The sequence below is a fragment of the Heliangelus exortis genome, chromosome 16 (assembly GCF_036169615.1).
Source record: "Heliangelus exortis chromosome 16, bHelExo1.hap1, whole genome shotgun sequence".
In the NCBI taxonomy this organism is placed as follows: domain Eukaryota; kingdom Metazoa; phylum Chordata; class Aves; order Apodiformes; family Trochilidae; genus Heliangelus; species Heliangelus exortis.
In genome coordinates this window covers 736,192-754,843 of record NC_092437.1, presented here as the reverse complement: position 1 = coordinate 754,843, position 18,652 = coordinate 736,192, and the positions used below count along the sequence as shown (strand labels likewise).

The 18,652-nt window shown below is 47.1% G+C and overlaps 1 protein-coding gene and 1 long non-coding RNA gene across 2 annotated transcripts; both read right to left on the bottom strand.

Moving 5' to 3' along the window:
* Positions 1-5,237: 5,237 nt before the first annotated feature.
* Positions 5,238-6,997, bottom strand: LOC139803561 (uncharacterized). Its single transcript, XR_011729056.1, has 4 exons — positions 6,796-6,997; positions 6,508-6,601; positions 5,561-5,638; positions 5,238-5,342 (listed from the first exon to the last, which is right to left on the bottom strand). It is a non-coding gene; the product is annotated as an uncharacterized lncRNA (long non-coding RNA).
* Positions 6,998-10,607: 3,610 nt separating this feature from the next.
* Positions 10,608-16,239, bottom strand: LOC139803604 (ankyrin repeat domain-containing protein 20B-like). The gene is made up of 11 exons (XM_071759906.1): positions 16,234-16,239; positions 15,816-15,989; positions 15,597-15,703; positions 15,178-15,315; positions 14,747-14,805; positions 14,125-14,158; positions 13,973-14,039; positions 12,643-12,703; positions 12,095-12,165; positions 11,647-11,788; positions 10,608-10,717 (listed from the first exon to the last, which is right to left on the bottom strand). Exons 1-11 carry the CDS (start codon positions 16,237-16,239, stop codon positions 10,608-10,610), a joined length of 969 nt encoding a protein of 322 aa, XP_071616007.1.
* Between the last annotated feature and the right edge of the window lie 2,413 nt (positions 16,240-18,652).

Below are 18,652 nucleotides of genomic sequence, written 5' to 3'. Positions count from 1 at the left end.
AAAACTCCAGCAGGAGACATCTATTGTCATTACAGTTTCCAACACCGTGCTTGCCCAGGACTCCTTTCCAGGCTTCATAGTTCTTTCCTGCTGCGGTGTTGAAGTCACCAAGGATTATGATCTTAGCATCTGCAGGAACCTTTTGGGTGAGGCAGTGCAGGTGGGTGTAGAATTTGATTTTTTTCTGCATGGTCAGCCTGGAGGGTTGGGGCACACATACTGAGGAGAACAACATGGTGCTTGTTTTGGAGTGGGAAGCGTAAGGAAATGATGAGACCCCCCAATGAGCGGTCAGCAGATTTTCAAGTTTGGAGGCCTGGAATATCCATGAATAAAAAGCATAATCCTCAGCTGTCAGCCCAGCAGTGTCTTCATGGGAAACATCAGCACTGTAATGAAGGAGAGCTTTGATCAAATGAAGATTCCTACCAGCAGCAGCAATCATGGGTGGGGTTCTGAAGGATTCAAAACATTCTATGAAATGGATCATTTTACACAGACTCTGTCATGATTTTCATTCCTGCTTGCTCTCAGAAAAAAGGTCCACAGGACCACACCCCATTAACTTGTGCAAAGGAATAAAGAGAAAAAAAGAATCTTGTTTCCCACTAATTCGTTCCATTCATATCTCTGTGGTTCTCATCCATGCCTGAGGAAAGAGAAAAGGTTGGAAATAAAGCCAGCACACTGATTTCTGCAAAAGAGAATGAAGGGCCAGGCAAAATACAGACCCTTTGGGGAATAGAACTTGCCTGCACTGTTCTCCTTCCCCCCACCTCCCTGGAAAAGATATCCCAACAAGCTATCCCAAACCTCCCCCTGAGCAGGTACTTCTCATCTCACTGCACATCTCTTCATATTGGGCTCCCTGGCAGCACTCACCTTCCCAAGAACTCTTTTTTCAGAAAGCAGTGTTGACTGACTGCCTCCCCACCCAGGGTGCTTGAGCACAGAGTGAGCTGCACCCTGTGAGACTCTGGGAGATGATACTCAGAGGCTGGGAGCTCAACTCCACAACAGCACTGGCACTCCTGACACAGCCACTCTCACAACCAAGAACTTTCTGAAGATCACAACTGGCAAGGAGGGGTAAACCAGCCTACTCCTAGAGTTTCAACAAGTTCCACTCTAACAGGTGAAATCCATGCACTCTCACCCCACAGAGCCTTCACTGCCACAGAAGCCACAGCAGGACAAATACATCAGGGCTGAAAGTAATCTGCAGCAGTCATTGGACCAAATAGCAACTGCAACATTCTTGCAGCCTTAGGGTTTCTATCACTAAGTTGGAATCAAAACCCAAAAGCATCAAGAGACAGAACATTGCCAGTATAAAATTCCACCCAACATTAAACAGTACTTGGCTACAAACCTTGTACCTGGCTGCAGGGAAAAGGGACTATTGATTATTAAGGAGACGAATAAGAAAGAAAAATGGCCTTCAGTTCCAAGGTCTTCTTCAGGGAGAAAGAAAAACATGTAAATGAAGCAAGTTAAAACACCAACAGTGCCAAGACTCCTGTGACACAAGAGTGCAGATGGAAAACAAAATCAGAAAAGGAACAGAAACAGACCATATGGTTTGGAACTACAAACGAACTGGAACAGCCCTACTCATGGATTCTCTTCAGCAGAAGTAAAGAACAGGATTTCAAAATGCTTACCCATGCCTCATAGGCTGCAACCCTGTTTCTTCTTCTTCTAATGCACTTCTCATGGAGTGCAGTATTGGCTTTCTGTAGTTCATTAAGACAGAGGGAGGGCTAAAGGAACCTTCCTCACAAATACGCCATCTCAGGTTTACAGATATAATGCTGACCAGATGTAGAAGAGGAAGTTTTGGAGGAAAACACACAAGAAAAAAAGTCATCCCTTAAAACACTGCAAAAAGCATGTACCCACCTTTTCAGTGTTTTGTAGGCATCTTCTCTTTTTCACTTCCTCCAGATACAGCTTTTCATATTTTTGCTTTAGAACAATGCTCTCCCTCAGGGTCCTTTCACTGTCCAACTCCTGTTCAAGGTCTCCAATTCTGCAGAGCAGTAGCTTTCTCTCTGAATTCATCGTTGTCATGGGCTCTGCTCTGTTCCACTCTGTCCTGGGAAGCTGCCTGCTCCTGAAGCAAGTAACACACTTTTACCCACCACAAAGAAAAAGGGAACTCTCCCACCCCTCAGCTGAACCTGCCCAGTGTCAAGGGCACCGATTTCCTCCCTGAGGCACCTGAGCCTCCTCACTCCCCTCAGCAACCCAGGCAAGAATTCTTCTCCCTCAGAAAGAATCCCTCCCTCTCAGCACTGTTATTCATCAAAGCTTCTAAAGAAGGAACACTGTCTCTGTAGGAGAGAGCAGAGAGAAAAGGGTTCCTCAAGGAAGGAGTCCCCCCCACCACCACTTTGGTGGCTTCTGTTCTCAGAACTGATGGGTGATGTTTCTCACCTCTGCATGCAGCTGCTGTTTGGGCTTCTCCAGTTGTTCTTGGTTCCTCCCCAGGATGGACATCTCTGCTCACTGAGCCTGAGTTTGGTTTTCTCCCTGAACGCCTGCCTCAGGCTTTGCCTCCAGCTTCCAAAAAAGCTCATCAAGCTCTAGACAGAGACAAAAAACAAACAAACAAACAGAAAAGAAAAGGAACTCAGCAGGATATAAGAGAAGTCAATCTATGAAAAATTGGTAAAGGGCTGGGCACCAGGACCGTATTTGACAATTTGACAAACATCTGCTGACTCAGTACCAAAATCAGAGTGAAACCAAGGGCTTCCTTTTAAAAAAGGAACAGCTGTCACATCATTTCTGATAGGATTCCTCAGGTTCCCAGCCCTTCTCAGTTCTCCTGCAGCAGGTCACACACCAAGAGGCACCAAACTGGTAGCATTTCACCCACAGGCCTACCTGGAAAAGCACTGGGACTATTCTGCTGGGAGATGCTCGTGTGCCCATGGGAAGTCGAACACACCCATACCTGCCCACCCACCTTCTGGTTTCAGCACAAACACCACGTCTCATGCTTTAGAGGAATTTTTACACACTGTCAGCACAGTCAAGCTTCATTATGGAACTGACAAACACACAATCTATTTTTTCTCTACACTGAGAAATTTTTAAATAGTGGTTCAGAACATGGCCTTTACTGAAGGAGGAAGATGTATTCTCCACTGTAGGTGAAAGCTGCAGTTTATTTTAAAAATGTGCAGGAAATATCAGCCTTTCTTTAGGCCCCCATGCTCAACTACAGCTCTGTCCTTCTCTTTCCCCCCCTCCAGAAGCAGACTTTTTCTGTATCCATTGAACATCAGACTTAATATCCTGTCAGTCATTAAAAGGGGAGGAAACTGGCACGGTGGAAACTTGAAAGAGGCTCTAACAGAAGGAAGAAGCTTCACTTATTTGAGAGGACAGGAGACAATGGATATATGCTTGAGCATAGGAGGTTCCATATAAATACGAGGAGAATTTTTTTCCCTGTGAGGGTGACAGAGCACTGGCACAGGCTGCCCAGGGAGGCTGTGGAGTCTCCTTCCCTGGAGACATTCAAACCCCACCTGGATCTGTTCCTATGTGACCTCCTGCAGGTGACCCTGCTCTGGCAGGGGGTTGGACTCCATCATCTTTTGAGGTCCCATCCAACCCTAAACTTTCTCTGATTCTATTTAAATCTGCCTCAATGTAATGACCTTCCCTGTCATTCAAAATAACTCTTCCAAGAGCAACACAAAAACTTGACAAACTTTTGCACTAATCATGAGCCCCAGCAAAGGCAGGTGACTTTTCTTTCATGCTACTCAGCAGCAATAACCGCCTCAAAAGCACTTTTGGGAACTCTGCTTCTGGGTCCCCAGGACAAGGGAAAGGTGGGCTGAGACAGCCACTAGTGAGCAACAAGTTCAACAACATTTTCTGCATCACCTCACTGCACCGTGCCCAGGGAAGCAATGACACCATTTACAAAAGCAAAACCTGAACTTTCTCCAGCTCAAGTCATGCCTAAGATGGGGATTGAGGGTGGCCTTGGGCAAAGCCAGCTTCATACAGTTCTTCTGAGTGATGGTGGCATTCCATATGGTGGCCTGGACTGGGTCTCACTGCTCTCAGCCCTGACACTCACCCATGGACACCATATCCTGGCAGGAATGCAGATCTGCCTGTCCCCAGGGGCTGCCCTGGGGATCTGCACCTTTGGCTCATCCCCATGGCTCTCTGCTACCAGAGCTCTGCTGCTCTTCTTGGGGAGGGCGTGTGGGACTGCTCCTGCCCCTGGAGCTCATGGACCCTGACAGCCTTGTGGGGACTCTTCCCATCTCCCTGCCTCTACACAACAGCAGCCCTTCAGGTGCCTTGCAGAGACTGCTTTGCACATCACCTTTTCATCTTGACCCATCAGGAGAACTGCTTTGCTATTGGGCACACAACAGGATCTACAGGCAGGACCTGCACCTCATGTTCTCCCCACGGCAGCTGCACTACACCTCCATCTGTCAGCCAACTTCCACAGAGAGCCAAGGGACACAATTCCTGAGAATATTTCATCAGATTTCCCACCCAACAGGCCAGTATCTAACAATGGAAACAGATGCCCCCACTGAACCAAAGGCAAAGAGGTGATTTTGATTCACATCTTCTTCTCCTTCTTGCTGTTCTCTAAGCCAAACCAGCCAAGAGCTGGCAGCTGCTCTGAATTTCTACTTACATTTTTTTCCTCTGCAGAAAAGAAGAAAAGGGAAATACTGCTCCTTGGAACCTGGCAGCTGTTTCTTGTTTCCCAGGCACTAGCTCATTTGCCCCCCATTCCTTCAGTATGTTTTTCTGCAAGGTTTTTAAGCTCCCACTACCCTCAAAACATGCAGCAGCTCCTCCAGACACTGAACTGGAAGCATGAAACATTTTACCCTGCCCAGAAACACAGGGGTCAGAAGATGACCAGAAGAAATCCAGGGAAAAATGGGCAACTGCATCCTTACTCGATGTGGTAAGCTGATAGCAAACCCCACCAGCAACTCTGCCTGATACAACCACTCCAAAATTTTGACACAGGGACCCAGCTAGCTTTTATCTGCTTCCTGGAGGATCCCTAAAGGATCACAAGAGAGACTGAGCCTGAAGAGCAGGAATAAGAGAAACACCTGAATAGAGAAGTACTCAACAAAATGTGAACAAGGTGGTGCTGGGTATTGGCTGGTCCTCTGGAGGGTTTCCTGGGCTCACCTGTTTCAAGAATTCATTCTTTCTTTCTCCCTTCCAAGTGGAGAACCATGGTCTCCAGGCTGCAATCTTGGCTTCAGCCTCTTTTTCCTCATGCTGTGTAAGTCCTTTGATGGCAGAGATGGCACAATCTGCTTTTGCAGCTGTGAAAGCAACAGTGACAAAAGGAAAAACTTTTCAGATCAGCAGTGCTATTTATGCTGCTACCCAAAGGGACCAAGATTTGCCTAGCAGATCCAGCACCAAAGTGGAACAGAACCTGCTGATCCAGCTCAACTATCTAGAACACAAGTTTACTGGATGCTTTAGCAGCACTCTGTAAGAAAAAGAAAAGCAGAAAACACACGAGCCTCTCACGTACCTGCTGCTGGTGCTGCTCCTCTGCAGCTGCCCGTGATGCTCCTAAGCTGGTCATCAAGTCTTCCAGGTGGTCATGAATCTACAAAAGCAGGAAAAGAAGCAAGAAGACACACTCTGACTTTCCAGCCTGAAAGTTGTAGATTCCTCCTTACCGAAAATGAATACTACATCCACCTCTTCACCTCTTTATTCCTATTATACCCAACACCAATGATCAAAATGGCCATAGTTTGAGGTCACTGTAAAACTGGTTGCAGTCATCTCCTCTGCTCTTTTCTTCAAGGAGAGGGAGAACACCATGCGGGACACAAAGAAACTTCAGTGAAAACCATCAGGAGGAGCATCTGAAAACCATGCCCTGTGAACCAAAGGGGAAGGACCAGCACCCTGACTACCGTCCCTCTCCTCTCCTCTCCTCAGCAGCAGTACAGCAAAGTCACACTTGCACAAGCAGTCTTCACAAGAGCCCTCACGCACCAGTTCAATACAAAAATGAACAAAGGCACACCGAGTGGCCAAAGGAAAAGCAACTCTGCACAACAAAAGCTCTGGGGAGTCTGTTTTTGTTCCAGCCTGGGGATGCCAGTCAGGCCTCTGGCACAAGCTGCTTGCCATCAATATCCCCTGAGGAATTCCCAGGACAGCAAGTGTCTGAAGCGGCATCTGAGGCCAGGAGGGGCCTAAGGCAGACAACAGTCACACCACTGGATTTGGGACAAATCCTGCACTTTTAAAGCATTAAGGAGCGTTTCCTGAATTACCATGGAAAACTCTTAAAACCAGAAAGCTGGGGATGGGCCAGAATGCTGTCCCAGCACCCTGTATGCAGGAGAAAGCAGGAACTGAGCTCCCCTCAGCTCTCCAGGAAAACCTCATCTTAGCATTTCCCCACAGCAATCGGTAAGAAGCTCAGGAGCTCAAAACAAGGCAAGTTGAGGACCAGCTTACTGAGGCAGAGGCTTGCAGGGTTCCCTCAAGGGCTTCAATCATACGTCTTTGCTGCTGGACTCTGCCTTCCAGTCTGGCGTTTTCCATGGAAAGGCTTAAAAAGAAATACAGGCCTTATTAGAGAAATCCACCAGAGCAGCAATTCTTAAAGAGCAGCAGGGGAAAAAACAAACAAAAGCGTCTTCAAAACCATCTGTTAACTTGCTGTGATGCAACGAGGCTGTGCTGTGGTTTTCACACAACCCCAGACAGCGACAGACACCTTGGTTCTCTGTGTCAGTCTCTTACCACTGCACACGCTCTTCCAGCTCTTTTACTCTAGCCCTGGTCTCAGAAGATGATGACAGGAGGTCTTTAAGTTTTTGGGACTTCTCTCTTAGTTTTCTTTTCCTATCCTTGTAGTGATGAATCTGATGCTCATATTGAAGCTGCTGCTCTTCCAGTTCCCGACACTGTCAAAACACAGCAAGAATCCATATCAGCTGGGAGAACTCTTCTAGAGAAAAAAACACTGCTGCTGAAGAACTCAAGCATGACTGCCCATGTCTGCACACACCTGCTACCCAAAGAACTGTCATCAGTTGAAATACATTTAAACTTTCACTTCTACTAGCAAATGAACACAAACCCTTTTACTTTGCCATCCTCTAGACTGCTCTCTCCCATCCCTCTCCTGATCCCCTAAAGCATGGTTCCAAGCACCAACACTCACCCTCCAACTCTTTAAGGGACTCATGGCACCCACTGCTTTCCTCCTCCATTGAAAACTGAAATGAAACTTGATCCCTCTCCTAAACTGCCTTCAGTCACTTCATCCCCTCTCATAAGGAGATAAAGATGATTTCTGTTTCAGAATATATACATATGGAGAATAAGGTACAAAACCATTCTGAACATGATTTTATGGTGGTCTTGCCAGTGCTGGGTTAACACCTGGACTTGATGCCTAAAGGTCTTTTCCAACCAAAAAGATTCTGTCATCCTCTGTTACCAGAGGGGGGCGGGGGGGGGGGGAGAGGGGGGGAGGGGAAGCACCGTGAGCATAAAGAAGCCCAAGTGCGGCAGTCCAGAATTTCTACTGCCCTTCAGAAATCAGACAAACTGCTGGGCCAAACCACATGCAATGAGCAACAGACATGTCAGTCTCTTTTGCAGAGCACCTTGCCACACACTAACCTCAGACCAAGTCAGGACACCGTGTCCTCATGCCACGGACGTGGACATCAAGTTTATTAGTGTGATTCCTCCACACATCATCCCATCTCTGGGATGTGCTGGAGTTTGTTCTGGAATTCTGGGACAAATTCATGTACCTTGGATTTAGCCTCTCCCAGTTCCTTTTCCAAGCCCAGGCTGGCTTCCTCCAGGTTCCTGCAGCGCTTCGTAGCAACTTCCAGCGAAGCTTCTGCCACAGACAGCTTTTTAAGAGCTTCACCAAGCTCCTGCTGCAGCTTTCTGACATTGCCCTGATGAAATGGTTAGATGAGCACAAAAAAGGTTATAAGAACATGAACTATGCCTTTACTTTAACTTATATGATTATACACTTAGACCTGTCTTGGGACTCAATCCCAAAGGGAGGAAAATTTTGCCTGCCACCAGCAGTCAAAAGCTGAGCACCTCTAAATTATCACCAGCTGCTCATGAGGATTTCTGTTTTCTAATACCTACGAAAGGCTCAAGTATTAATCATCTTGCACACTACACCGGCATACCTGAATCAGGTATTTTTTTAACAAAACTCAAAGCAATCTCTTGTCACAGTTTGACTGCAGATATTACTCTGGTGACTAAAGGCAGGACTTTGTATTAGATGGTTCTTGGGTCTGTTTCTCCATTCTACAAAGAGAATTAAATGAATACTTGGATCTGAAAGCTCTTCTGACAAACACTTGAGGTTTATATTGAAACACATCTCTGTCTGTTTCCTTACCAAGTTCATTTCAGAGTAACAACTGCCTCCCTGCTGACACATTTGCCTTCACAAATCTGGACAGGCCCTCCATTCATCCAGCCACCCACCCAACTACCATCTCCCAAAGGAACCTGGTATTTTGGCACTAGGAATACAAAGTGATTCACAGGGGGAAACCATTGACAGCACTGCTGGAGTTCTTCTCCTTCTTCCCTCAAAGAACCCAAAAAATGAAGAATAAGGGGGTTATCTGACACATGGCAGGTATTCACCTAGCTCAAACGCTCCGGGGTTGAGAGGAAGAAAGAAATGGAATTTTAAAGCACTGTTCACATCACTAAGGCAGGCAAACAGCACACCAGTGTCTAATTACTCAACAGGACTAGCTCCTGTTTTCCAGAAAGTAAAGATTAACAAAATGGGCATGGCAACTTTTAAACCTTTACTCTGCCTGGGACTGGTAGAATTTGCAGAACAACAGTTTAAATGACACCCTAACAAGTCTTCTGACCAGCTAATTAGTTAACACAGACACAAAGAACAAATTTAAATATTGCTACACATCACAAAATACACAATAGAAAGCTTAGGTCAGTGGCTGAAATTGACCTCTTGAGCAACAGGAAGGTCGCTCAGAAGGGGGCTCAAAACACAAACAGAAATTAACACCAAAAAAGTTGCCTTCAACACTGCAAACAGTGTATACTTTACCTCTCTTTTTACTTTGTCAGCCTCATATTTAGAGATTTGTTCTCTTAAATCAGTGCAATCGGCCTTTAATGCCTTGTTCCTCTTTTCCAGCATGTACACTTGTTTCTCAGCAGCAGCACTGACTTGTTGGAAAACTTCATTAAACCATTCCTGGGCAACAGTCACTGCCCTTCCTTGGATGAGCTGCTGCTCCTGCAGGTTTTCCAGCAGCTGATGGAATAAATGCCTTTCCCTCTGGAGCTGGGCCAATGCCGCCTGCATGGACAGAGTCATAGCATAGAACCACAGAATCATTTAAGCCTGGAAAAGACCTCTGGATCCTCCAGTCCAACTGGGAAACCAACACCACCATGCCCACTAAACCGTGTCCCGGAAGTGGAAATAATGTGCTCCACTCTCCCCTGAGGTGTTACACAGCACTCCAGACCCCTCTGCCCAGCCCTGCCCCAGATGCCCAACACCAACAGGATGCCTGCCCCATTCCCCTCATGAATGCCCTCAGAAAAAATCCTTTTCAAACACTTCCTCGTAGTGAAATGAGGCAACCAGGTGCCACTAATTGCCAGGTAGTGGATCTTCTTACCCGACTCCTTGGGTTTTCTGCTAATGCTAGTTTGCGCCGGACTAGCTCCCTTTCTTCTAATTCATCTGAGCATGGGCCAGATCAAGGTCTCTGCCGCATTCTCTATCAGATGTAGCAAGATGAACCTCTTTTAGGGCACGGCGCTCCAAGGTCCAGCCAGGTGTTCCAGCAGAAACTCATGAATAATGCTCTGAGCCTATTGCCCTCAGGGCTGACTAGCCTGGATCGGTGCTACCGCTCCAAGAAGCAGCTAGCCTCCTCCTCCCAGCTTTCCTCAGCAGTGAGCTTTATTGGCCCCCTAATCCTGCTCATGCGCAGTAGGGGCCTGCCCTAATCAGGCACAGGTGGGCTTAACACAAGCTTATGCCCACTACCTCGCAATTAGTGGCACCTGGTTGCCTCACTTCACTACACTTCCTGACATGGCCAAACACACACATGTTTTGCAGAGGCAGGGAAAGCTTCAAAGGTCACCAAAGTTCAAGGTTTCTTGCATGAGCTTTCTCTCACAAAGAGGAAGACCAGGCATGTTTAATCACACAGATCAGCCTGTTACTGAAAAATCTCCCTCTTCCCTTCAATATGCATTTTGCATTGGGAAAAAAAAAAAAAAGCATTTGACTGCATTGTTTGTCTGCACAGCACAGCAGGAACAACACTGGGCAAAACTGAAGGAAACCAGCTGGAAACAAAGCAGCAGTACAGCAAATATCCTGCATCTGGCAAGGATTTTTCCTCATCCTAAGAGGACTGTACCAACTTCAGACAGTAACACAACCTTCCTCTGCACGACTCTGCCATCACCCATTAGTCACTTTCTGGTTACTTTTCTTTACCTTACTGTATAGTGCAATTTACTCTATAATGCCACTTACCAGTCCAGACTCTTAATTAAAAATATTTGGCTTCACATACCTGCACCCCAGATTTGTCAGTGGCTTCCTTTAGGCTTCTCTTTTTTGCTGGTGATGACACATGGGAAGTAGATCCTGAGTGCTCACCTACAATGAAAACAACAGATTTTTACAACCAGCATGACCTAATGCTACTTATTTACTCCGAGAGTGCATCTTGATTAATGGTGAGAACAATCTTTACAGAAAACATCACATCCCCTCACATTTGAGAGCTGCTAGAGACAAAATGATCAGAATAGAGTTTTTAATGTGCTAAATATGTGTTAAATATTTTCTTTGGTGGCATTTAACTTTCTTCTGTAAAAAAGAAAGCTTATGAATATCAGTATGGCCACAAATAATTCACTCCAGTGTCTCCAAGGTGCAGGATCTCTCTCTCTCAGATAAACTGTGGTCCATGCAGTAACGAGCAAGATGCTTTCAACAACGCAAAGGGTGCCTCCTCCTCCTGCTCTGAGGCCTGAGCTGAGGAACAAAAGTGCTCCCCTCTGACCCAGCTGGCAATGCTTTCCAGCGCACACACACACGGGTGGCACTGCAGACACCTCCTACATTTCAAAACCAGAGCAGCTGAGGCACTGGAACAGAAGGGCTCTCCCTCAGCTCCACTCAAAGCTTTCCCTGGCTTCAGCCAAAAGCAAGCACAGCTTTTCAATCCAACAGCACCCGCCAGGAAAGAGAATGCTACTGGCACACCCAAGACACTCCAGTCCTCCTCCTCCTCTCCATCTGCACGTTTTGGTCAGATTGCTTCAGGGAGAACACAGCAACAGAAGCAAGAAGAGCACTTGCTGCATAGAGCACCATCTGCAATCCAACACCATCTAGTCAGGTTCCAGAAAAAGGAAAAAAAAAGGCACAAAAGCTGCTTTGCTACTCTGCCAGTGGCCACCAGGATTTACAGGCCAGGATAAAATTTGCAACCTCAGAAGTCAACCACTGTTTTAGTTCATTTACTCTAGGTGGATCTATATTCACAGAGGAAGTATCTGGATCTAGATCATTTCTCTCACCACTGATTTCTCTGCAGCTTGTGCTGGGCTCATCAGGGCTGCCATTTAATAAGTACTTCTCTGTACATCCAGCAATGGCAGTGTTTAGCTCTACAGCAAGTTCTTTCTTCTCTTCTTTTCCATGTTGTTCAGCTGTTTTTTCCTGAAAGAGATGAAACAAAAAAGCTGGTAAGAGCAGAAACAAGCATCTGCTTTGCTACCCACTGACAGCTTGAAGAACATTTTTTGTGGAAGAGAAAGGGGAAACTTTGCTTTCTTTTACAAGGCCTTCTGTGTTTCCAGGGAAATAAATCTTTAGCAGAATTCTGAGGTCCTGAGTCTCGGCCCTGCTTCTGCACAGCCCCTGAGAAGCACTTCCCCACTTCAGCCCAGCTTCATTTCAGTTACTGCAAGCTTTCGGGTGCTCCTGGATCTCCTTCCTACCCTCCCTGTCCTTCGCACAAAGTACCTCAGAATTCCAGGGAGAAGCCCAGAGAAAATCCTCAGCTTTCTCCACTTCTTCCATGGGTGGCAGGGAACCTACACACCAGGGAGGAAAGGAGACACTCAGTGGTTTTATTTCACTCTGCTACTCCACTGTTTTATGTTGGAGGCTTTTCTTTAGTAACTTTTGATTCTAGAACCGTGGCTATCATCTAAAAGCACAAGGAATAAAAAAAAAAAAAATCTATGTGAACAAAAGGAGTTATTTATTTAATTGCAATTGGCAAATTTCCAGACTAACACACTTCAGAGGAGTCACCTGGCAATGTCTGGAAAAGGAGGTAGGGAAGGGATGGGCAGGGCAGAGGAAGGGCTTGGCCAGGGACAAAGGCTTAGCAGGGGATTCATAGCTTAACCTTAAGGATATGGCTTATTTGGTTCTGAAATTACAAAGTGCCGTGTCTTCACAAGTTAATTTTCTTGCCTACTAGAGAAGAAAAAAATACAAAACTCTACTTAGCAAGCCTACTTTTACAGATCAGTCTATCATGCAATCTTTCCCAGATAGCTTACTGCTTTTCCTGCCCTGCTGGAAAGCCTTCATGCGCCGTGTCACCTTTGGCTCCTGCTGCTTCTGTAAAGAAAGATGTATTTCTGCAAAACTTTTTTTTCAATAGAAACAAACTCAAAGAACTGTTTACATCCCTAGACTTGATGCCTAAATGAGCCTCTGCAAGTACACTAACCAAAATACCCCTCAATTTTAGTATCATGCCAGAAAAATGCATCGCTTCCATTTACGTCAAGGCAAGAAAATTAAATCATGTTAAAACTGAACACGCTGGCATCTCCAACTGCCACACTCCTGCTCCTCACCCCTCCAGAACCCCACTGCAACACAACAGATGCTCCCGACATCACTGCACAAATTGCTCATTCTTCAGCACACCAGTAAGAACAGCAGGCATCAGAGCTTGGAGCTGACAAAGAGAACACTGCCTGAGCATTCCAAAAAAGAGGGGAAATGTGCAGTGTGAGATGACACACAAGCACAGAATGCCATCTCATAGAAAAGAACCTGTTTGAGTAACTCAGCCATTGAGTGCTGGTGGGGGAACCTGATGGGGAGGGAAGGAGCAGCAGCAGATGGAGGATTTCAGGAGGTCCTCACAAAGAAATGCCCTGTTCCTCTATCTGTTTGGACTGAAACACCAAATTTACAGAAAACAAGAATCACCTCACAGGAGAAGAACAGAACAGATTATAAAAGTAACTGAGAAACTTTTAGGGTCTGCAAACCTGACCCAAATGAGCACCAAGAAATGAAGCAATGTGGTTTTTATGTCGTTACCTATTGCTCCTTTGTGCCAAACCGTAACTCTGCTGCACGCTCTGCCACACCCACGGTCTGTTAGGAAAAACTGACAGCAGAAGAAAGGCTGGCAGGCCAGAGACTGCTTCTATCACAGAATGGTACAGGTTGGGTGAGCCCTCCAAGACCATCCAGTCCAACCTTTGACCGACACCATCATCTAACTACTAAACCATGTCCTTAAGGACCAGCTCCAAATGCCTTTTCAGTGCCTCCAGGGATGGTGCCTCCACCACTGTCCTGGGCCATTCCAATGCCTGACAGCCCTCTCAGTGAAAAAACGTTTCCGAACACCCATCCTAAACGTCCCCTGGTGCAGCTTCCATCCATTTCCTCTGCTCCCATCCCAGTTCACTAAGGAGAAGAGGCTGTTTCCCTCCTTACTCCAACCTCCCTTGAGGTACTTGAAGAGAGCTCTAAGGTTCTAAGGAGGAAGCAGTGCTGGCTGGAACTGCAGTTGCTTTCAATCCCAGTTACTTGCCTTCAAATAACTCCTTTTCACAGGACAATTTCCCTGGAAATGCACCATACCTTGGGAGTAAAATCCAGTTGTTCTGCAGAAGCACTCCAACCATCACCAATCCCCTTTTTCTCAGATCTGCTTAAAAAGCAAAGCAAAGTGATGACACCTGTGCCTCCCAGATCACCCCTCAAGGAAGTGGTAGGTGTTTGTAAAGTCTCACCTTTTCAAGCCTCCTTTGGAAAAGTCTTCTACTCCTGCTCAAACACGAAACGACATGGTGAAATTAGATTTGGCATGCTAAAAATTCAACAGTACATATGAACAAGGTACCCCTTGCACACATGAGTACACAGCAGAGGGAAAAGTTTTACTAGTTCATGTAGTATGATGTGTAATATTATGCTAGAGACAATACTAGCTGCTGCTCTAGCCAGTTACAAACTATTCTGAAAAGGGAAAGAAAATCAAACAGCATAACCCAACCAAAAGCTTAACCTCACACTCAGCCTGTTACTGCAGCACAGCAAAGAGACTCTCATGATGCAGGACACGTGCTTCATGGTGCCAGCCAGAGACTGCAGTAATAATGCCAAGAAATGTCCCCTGGACACTATCTGCTGTCCATTTGCCACACAGTTCTGATAAAACACCCTTAAGAACCCAGAGAGAATAAAACCTCCACTGTAGGGTCTGAGAGGTAAAGCACAAGACTAAATTCCATTGCATAAAAATATTAATTTCCTAAGATTCTTTTAGGGTTATGTGGCCTCGTAAGGACAGACTGGATTTTAAAACCTCAGAGAAGGAGGTAGGTGTTTGATCCCAGGACAATTTAATGTCACCTGCACGAGCTGCTTCTGCCTTCTTTGGAGCTGCACTTTCTGACAGCTGCTCACTAAGACTAAAGAAAGAGAGAGAGAGAGGAAACAGAGTTGTTAAAAACAACCACTTCCTGGCAGGTAACATTTAGCAGAAGAGTTAACAGCCATTTTTTATTCATCCTACACAGTTCACATGAATTCAGGGACTCCTAAGTACTTCTGAAGGGCAAGACACAGAACTTTCTGCAGGGCTGGTACACACTTCAGTGTTCCCTGCAGTCACCTTCATCCTATAGATGCACATTCCAAGTTATTAACTCCTGCTTGGTACACTCTTTCAGCCTAGCTTTTAACAAAGCACACCTAACCACATCAGAGAAGGAACAACAAAATTATTCAACAGCCACACTTATAACTGACCACTTCATTGAACCAAAAAGTTAAACGTTTACCTGGGATACCCATAAATACAAGCATAATCATCAGCTGTCCGCCCATGAGTATCTTCATGGGAAATGTCAGCACCGTAATGCAGGAGAACTTGGATCAATTTCAGCTTCCCGACAGAAGCAGCCATCATGAGTGGGGTTCTGAAAGATCCAGATGTGCTATGAAGTTATCATTTTACACAGACAGTCAATATTTTCATTCCTGCGTGCTCTCAGCTTGCTCTCCCATTACTTGACAATGAACAAAAGAAAAAGCAGGTTCCATTAAAAGCAACAAGAACATGGGAGAGGGAGTCAACACAACTGCATGGTCACACCAAGCTGCCACACGCACACCACTTCAGTGCACATGGAGGCTGCTGTGCCTCTCAGCAATCCCACCGAAAGAATACTCAAGGGACCCATGTGGATAAACCCCTTACCTTTGTTGCTGGTCTCGAGCATGCACATCAGCTCCCATTCTCAGGAGAAACTCAGCTGTCTCTACCTGACCTTTGGAGACAGCAAGACTGAGTGGGGTAAAGCCCTCCTGAAAGGACAGACAAATACACCAAGTTAATCATCCAAGTCAAAAATAGTCTTCAACAGAAATATTGCTGCCACTTTCTGAAACAACTTCCTTTAGAAATAGAAACATGTACCTTATTCTTGGCATCAAGATTGGCATTATGATCAAGTAGCAGCTCCACAACTTTAGGACTGCAAGACAGGACTGCCAGGTGGAGGGCGGTGTTGCCAACAACGTCTCTGAGGTTTGGGTCTGCACCACACTTCAGCAGAAAACCAGCACAGGCTTGGTGCTGGAACTGCACTGCCTGAGAACACACGAAAAAAGGGAAGACTTCCAAAACTCACATTTCACTCCATCACAGCTCGCCCAGCTTCTGACCACTGGCAAAGAAGAGCACCTGCAAAGATGACCTGACAGGTGCCTGTTCCACTCCAAATCCAACAGGCGTGTTTCCGCACAGCTCTGCGCACAAGAGTCCTGCCAGACACCTCTCCTTTCATGCACACTCAATAAGCCCCTCTTCCAAGAGCAGAACTTCTCTCACTCACCATCATCAGGGGTGTTGTCCCAAAATTATCAACAGCATCCAACTGGCAGCGGTGCCTTACTAGAAACGTGACGACCTCTGTGTGGCCGTTTGCAGACGCCAGATGGAGAGGTGTCCTGAGAATTAAACATGGGAGCTTAACACTGACAGACAAGGAAAGAACCAAAGCTGTGGCACCACCCAGCCCGGGGGACCCTGCTGCTCCTGCTGCTGCTGCAACCCCGCACACATCACCCACAGGGCAGGAGAGACCTGGGGAGGCCTCAGCAGCTGCAAGAGAACCCTGCAGGGAGAGAAGGGCCAAGCGGCAGCCCAGCAGCACGCACCTCCAGGAGCACTGGCGCCCACCCAGCAGCTCCCGGCACTGGAAAGCTCTCAAGTTCCCCCTCCCAGCTGACAGGGCACATCTTGCTTTGCAAGCAATCAGCTCCAAGGGGATCCCACACAAACCCTGCAGGGGGGATGCTCCCGCACGCCACCGGAGGTGTCCCAGCAGCGGCCACAGCCCCTCACCGATTCTTCCTGTCGCGGCGGTCGATTCCCCAAATCTTGATCCACCAGCGCCAGCGCCTCAGCCAGGCCAGGTGGCCGCGGGCAGCCGCACCGTGCAGACTGCCCAGACCTTGCTGCTGAGGCTTAGGGGCGCCGGTGCCGGCAGCAGCAGCAGCGCGGGGCTGCCCAGGAGCGCTGCCAGAGCAGGGAAGCTTCTGCTTCTTGTTGAAAAGCCCCATCCCAGGAGCTCTGCGAGCTGCGGCACGGGCACAGCCCTGCGGGAGCAGTGGGAGGCAGCCGGCCGAGCCGGGGGGGTATAAAAGGGAGAGTCAGGAGAAGGGAAGGGCAAAGGCAGGGACAGGGGATGTAGGAGAAAGGCAGGGATGAGGCGGGAGCAAGGAGCAAACCAACGGCGAGGAGCACGAGCAGCCAGAGAGGCAGAGACCAGCACAGCTCAGCACAGGAGCCACAACCGTAGAGTCACCACCAACGGCACTCGCCAGGGGCAACGGTGGGCGGGGCCGAACCACCCTGTGGGGGGGGGGAGGGGGTAGAAGGGGCCGAACCAATTCACGGGGGGGGGGGGGGGGGGGGGGAAACGAAGGAAAGAAAAAGGCATCTGAGAGAAGCTGAGAAACTCTCCCCCATCGGAATGAGTCATACAAAGAATTGTTAAGTTCTTCCCCTGAGGAAGAGGCTTCTTCATAACCAACTAAAATGAGCAGCTAGAGAGGGTAAAAAATAACCCTTCTTGTGTGGATGGTGCCCAGCTGGCTGTACTTAGGATTCTCAGAGCTAGGCAGTGACCCTCTATTGGTGTGTGGTGGCTTTTTGTATCAAATACTGTGCTGAATGCTGTGAGCTCTCTGTCACCAGCTTATCTCATCTTTGCAGTCTGCACAACCACTTCTGGTCTCTCACCACATATTTAAATGGCAAACTAGCTTCCTCTGACTCCACAGAGCTCACTGCAAAAGTTCCACTGCCATTGTACAAGTACACGGTGTTTCCCTAGACAAGTCTAACCCACAACTAGAGGGAAATGGACATCTAGAATTCTCCTGGCCTACTGGCAGGACAACTATCTTTTCCCTAACTCTTGGGAAAATGTTAACACAAATGTTAACTGTCACCATGCTCCGTGTGCCACACCCAGCTACACAGAAAATCTTCTTAAAAGTTCCCTGCTGCAAACACATCCTCTGCAGGCCCCGGCACCAGCCTGACCTTCCACAGGCAGCCCAGCTTTTGAGCAGCCAGCCTGAAATGAGCCACTAATGGCTGTAATTAGCCCCATTGCTGGGCATCAGCCAGGGGAGAATTTAAAAGCAGCAACTTGCCTCAGGCTCTGAGTCTCACTGTTACAACTTTGTTATCTCCTGTTTCTGCTCTCAGAACATCAGATGTGATTGTTTTGAATTAACAAAAAAACGTGCAAGGAACACTTGCATTCCTCACAATAACTGATCCCACAGCAGGGAATAAAAGCTGCATCAGTCAGTAGGGCTTTGCAAAGAGCACACAAGAACTCATCAGGTATGGGGCCATCAGAGGAGGAGGGCTCTTTGGATAAAGAGAAAGGCTTTTTCTTCTTTCCTCTGGCATATGCTTCCCTGGAGGCAGGGTGGGGAAGGAAAAACACAAAAGTTAAACACGGCTACATGGAAAAAGTTAAAGACAGGCACACGGAAAAATTTTCCAAGCTTTGGATTTTATCAAAGGAAGCAAGAGATGGAATTCTGCTCACCTCATGTAAGCCTTCTTAAATACATTTATATTAAACTACTTTTTTTTGGTTGCTTTGGCACTCCAATGCTTCCCCATGATTTCTCTTGTTCCCTTTTTGGTCAGTTCAGTTAGTTCCATACTTATGCATTAAGAGTTGGTATTGCATATTTCCCCATTCTTGTCAGCAGAGCTTCCTTTGT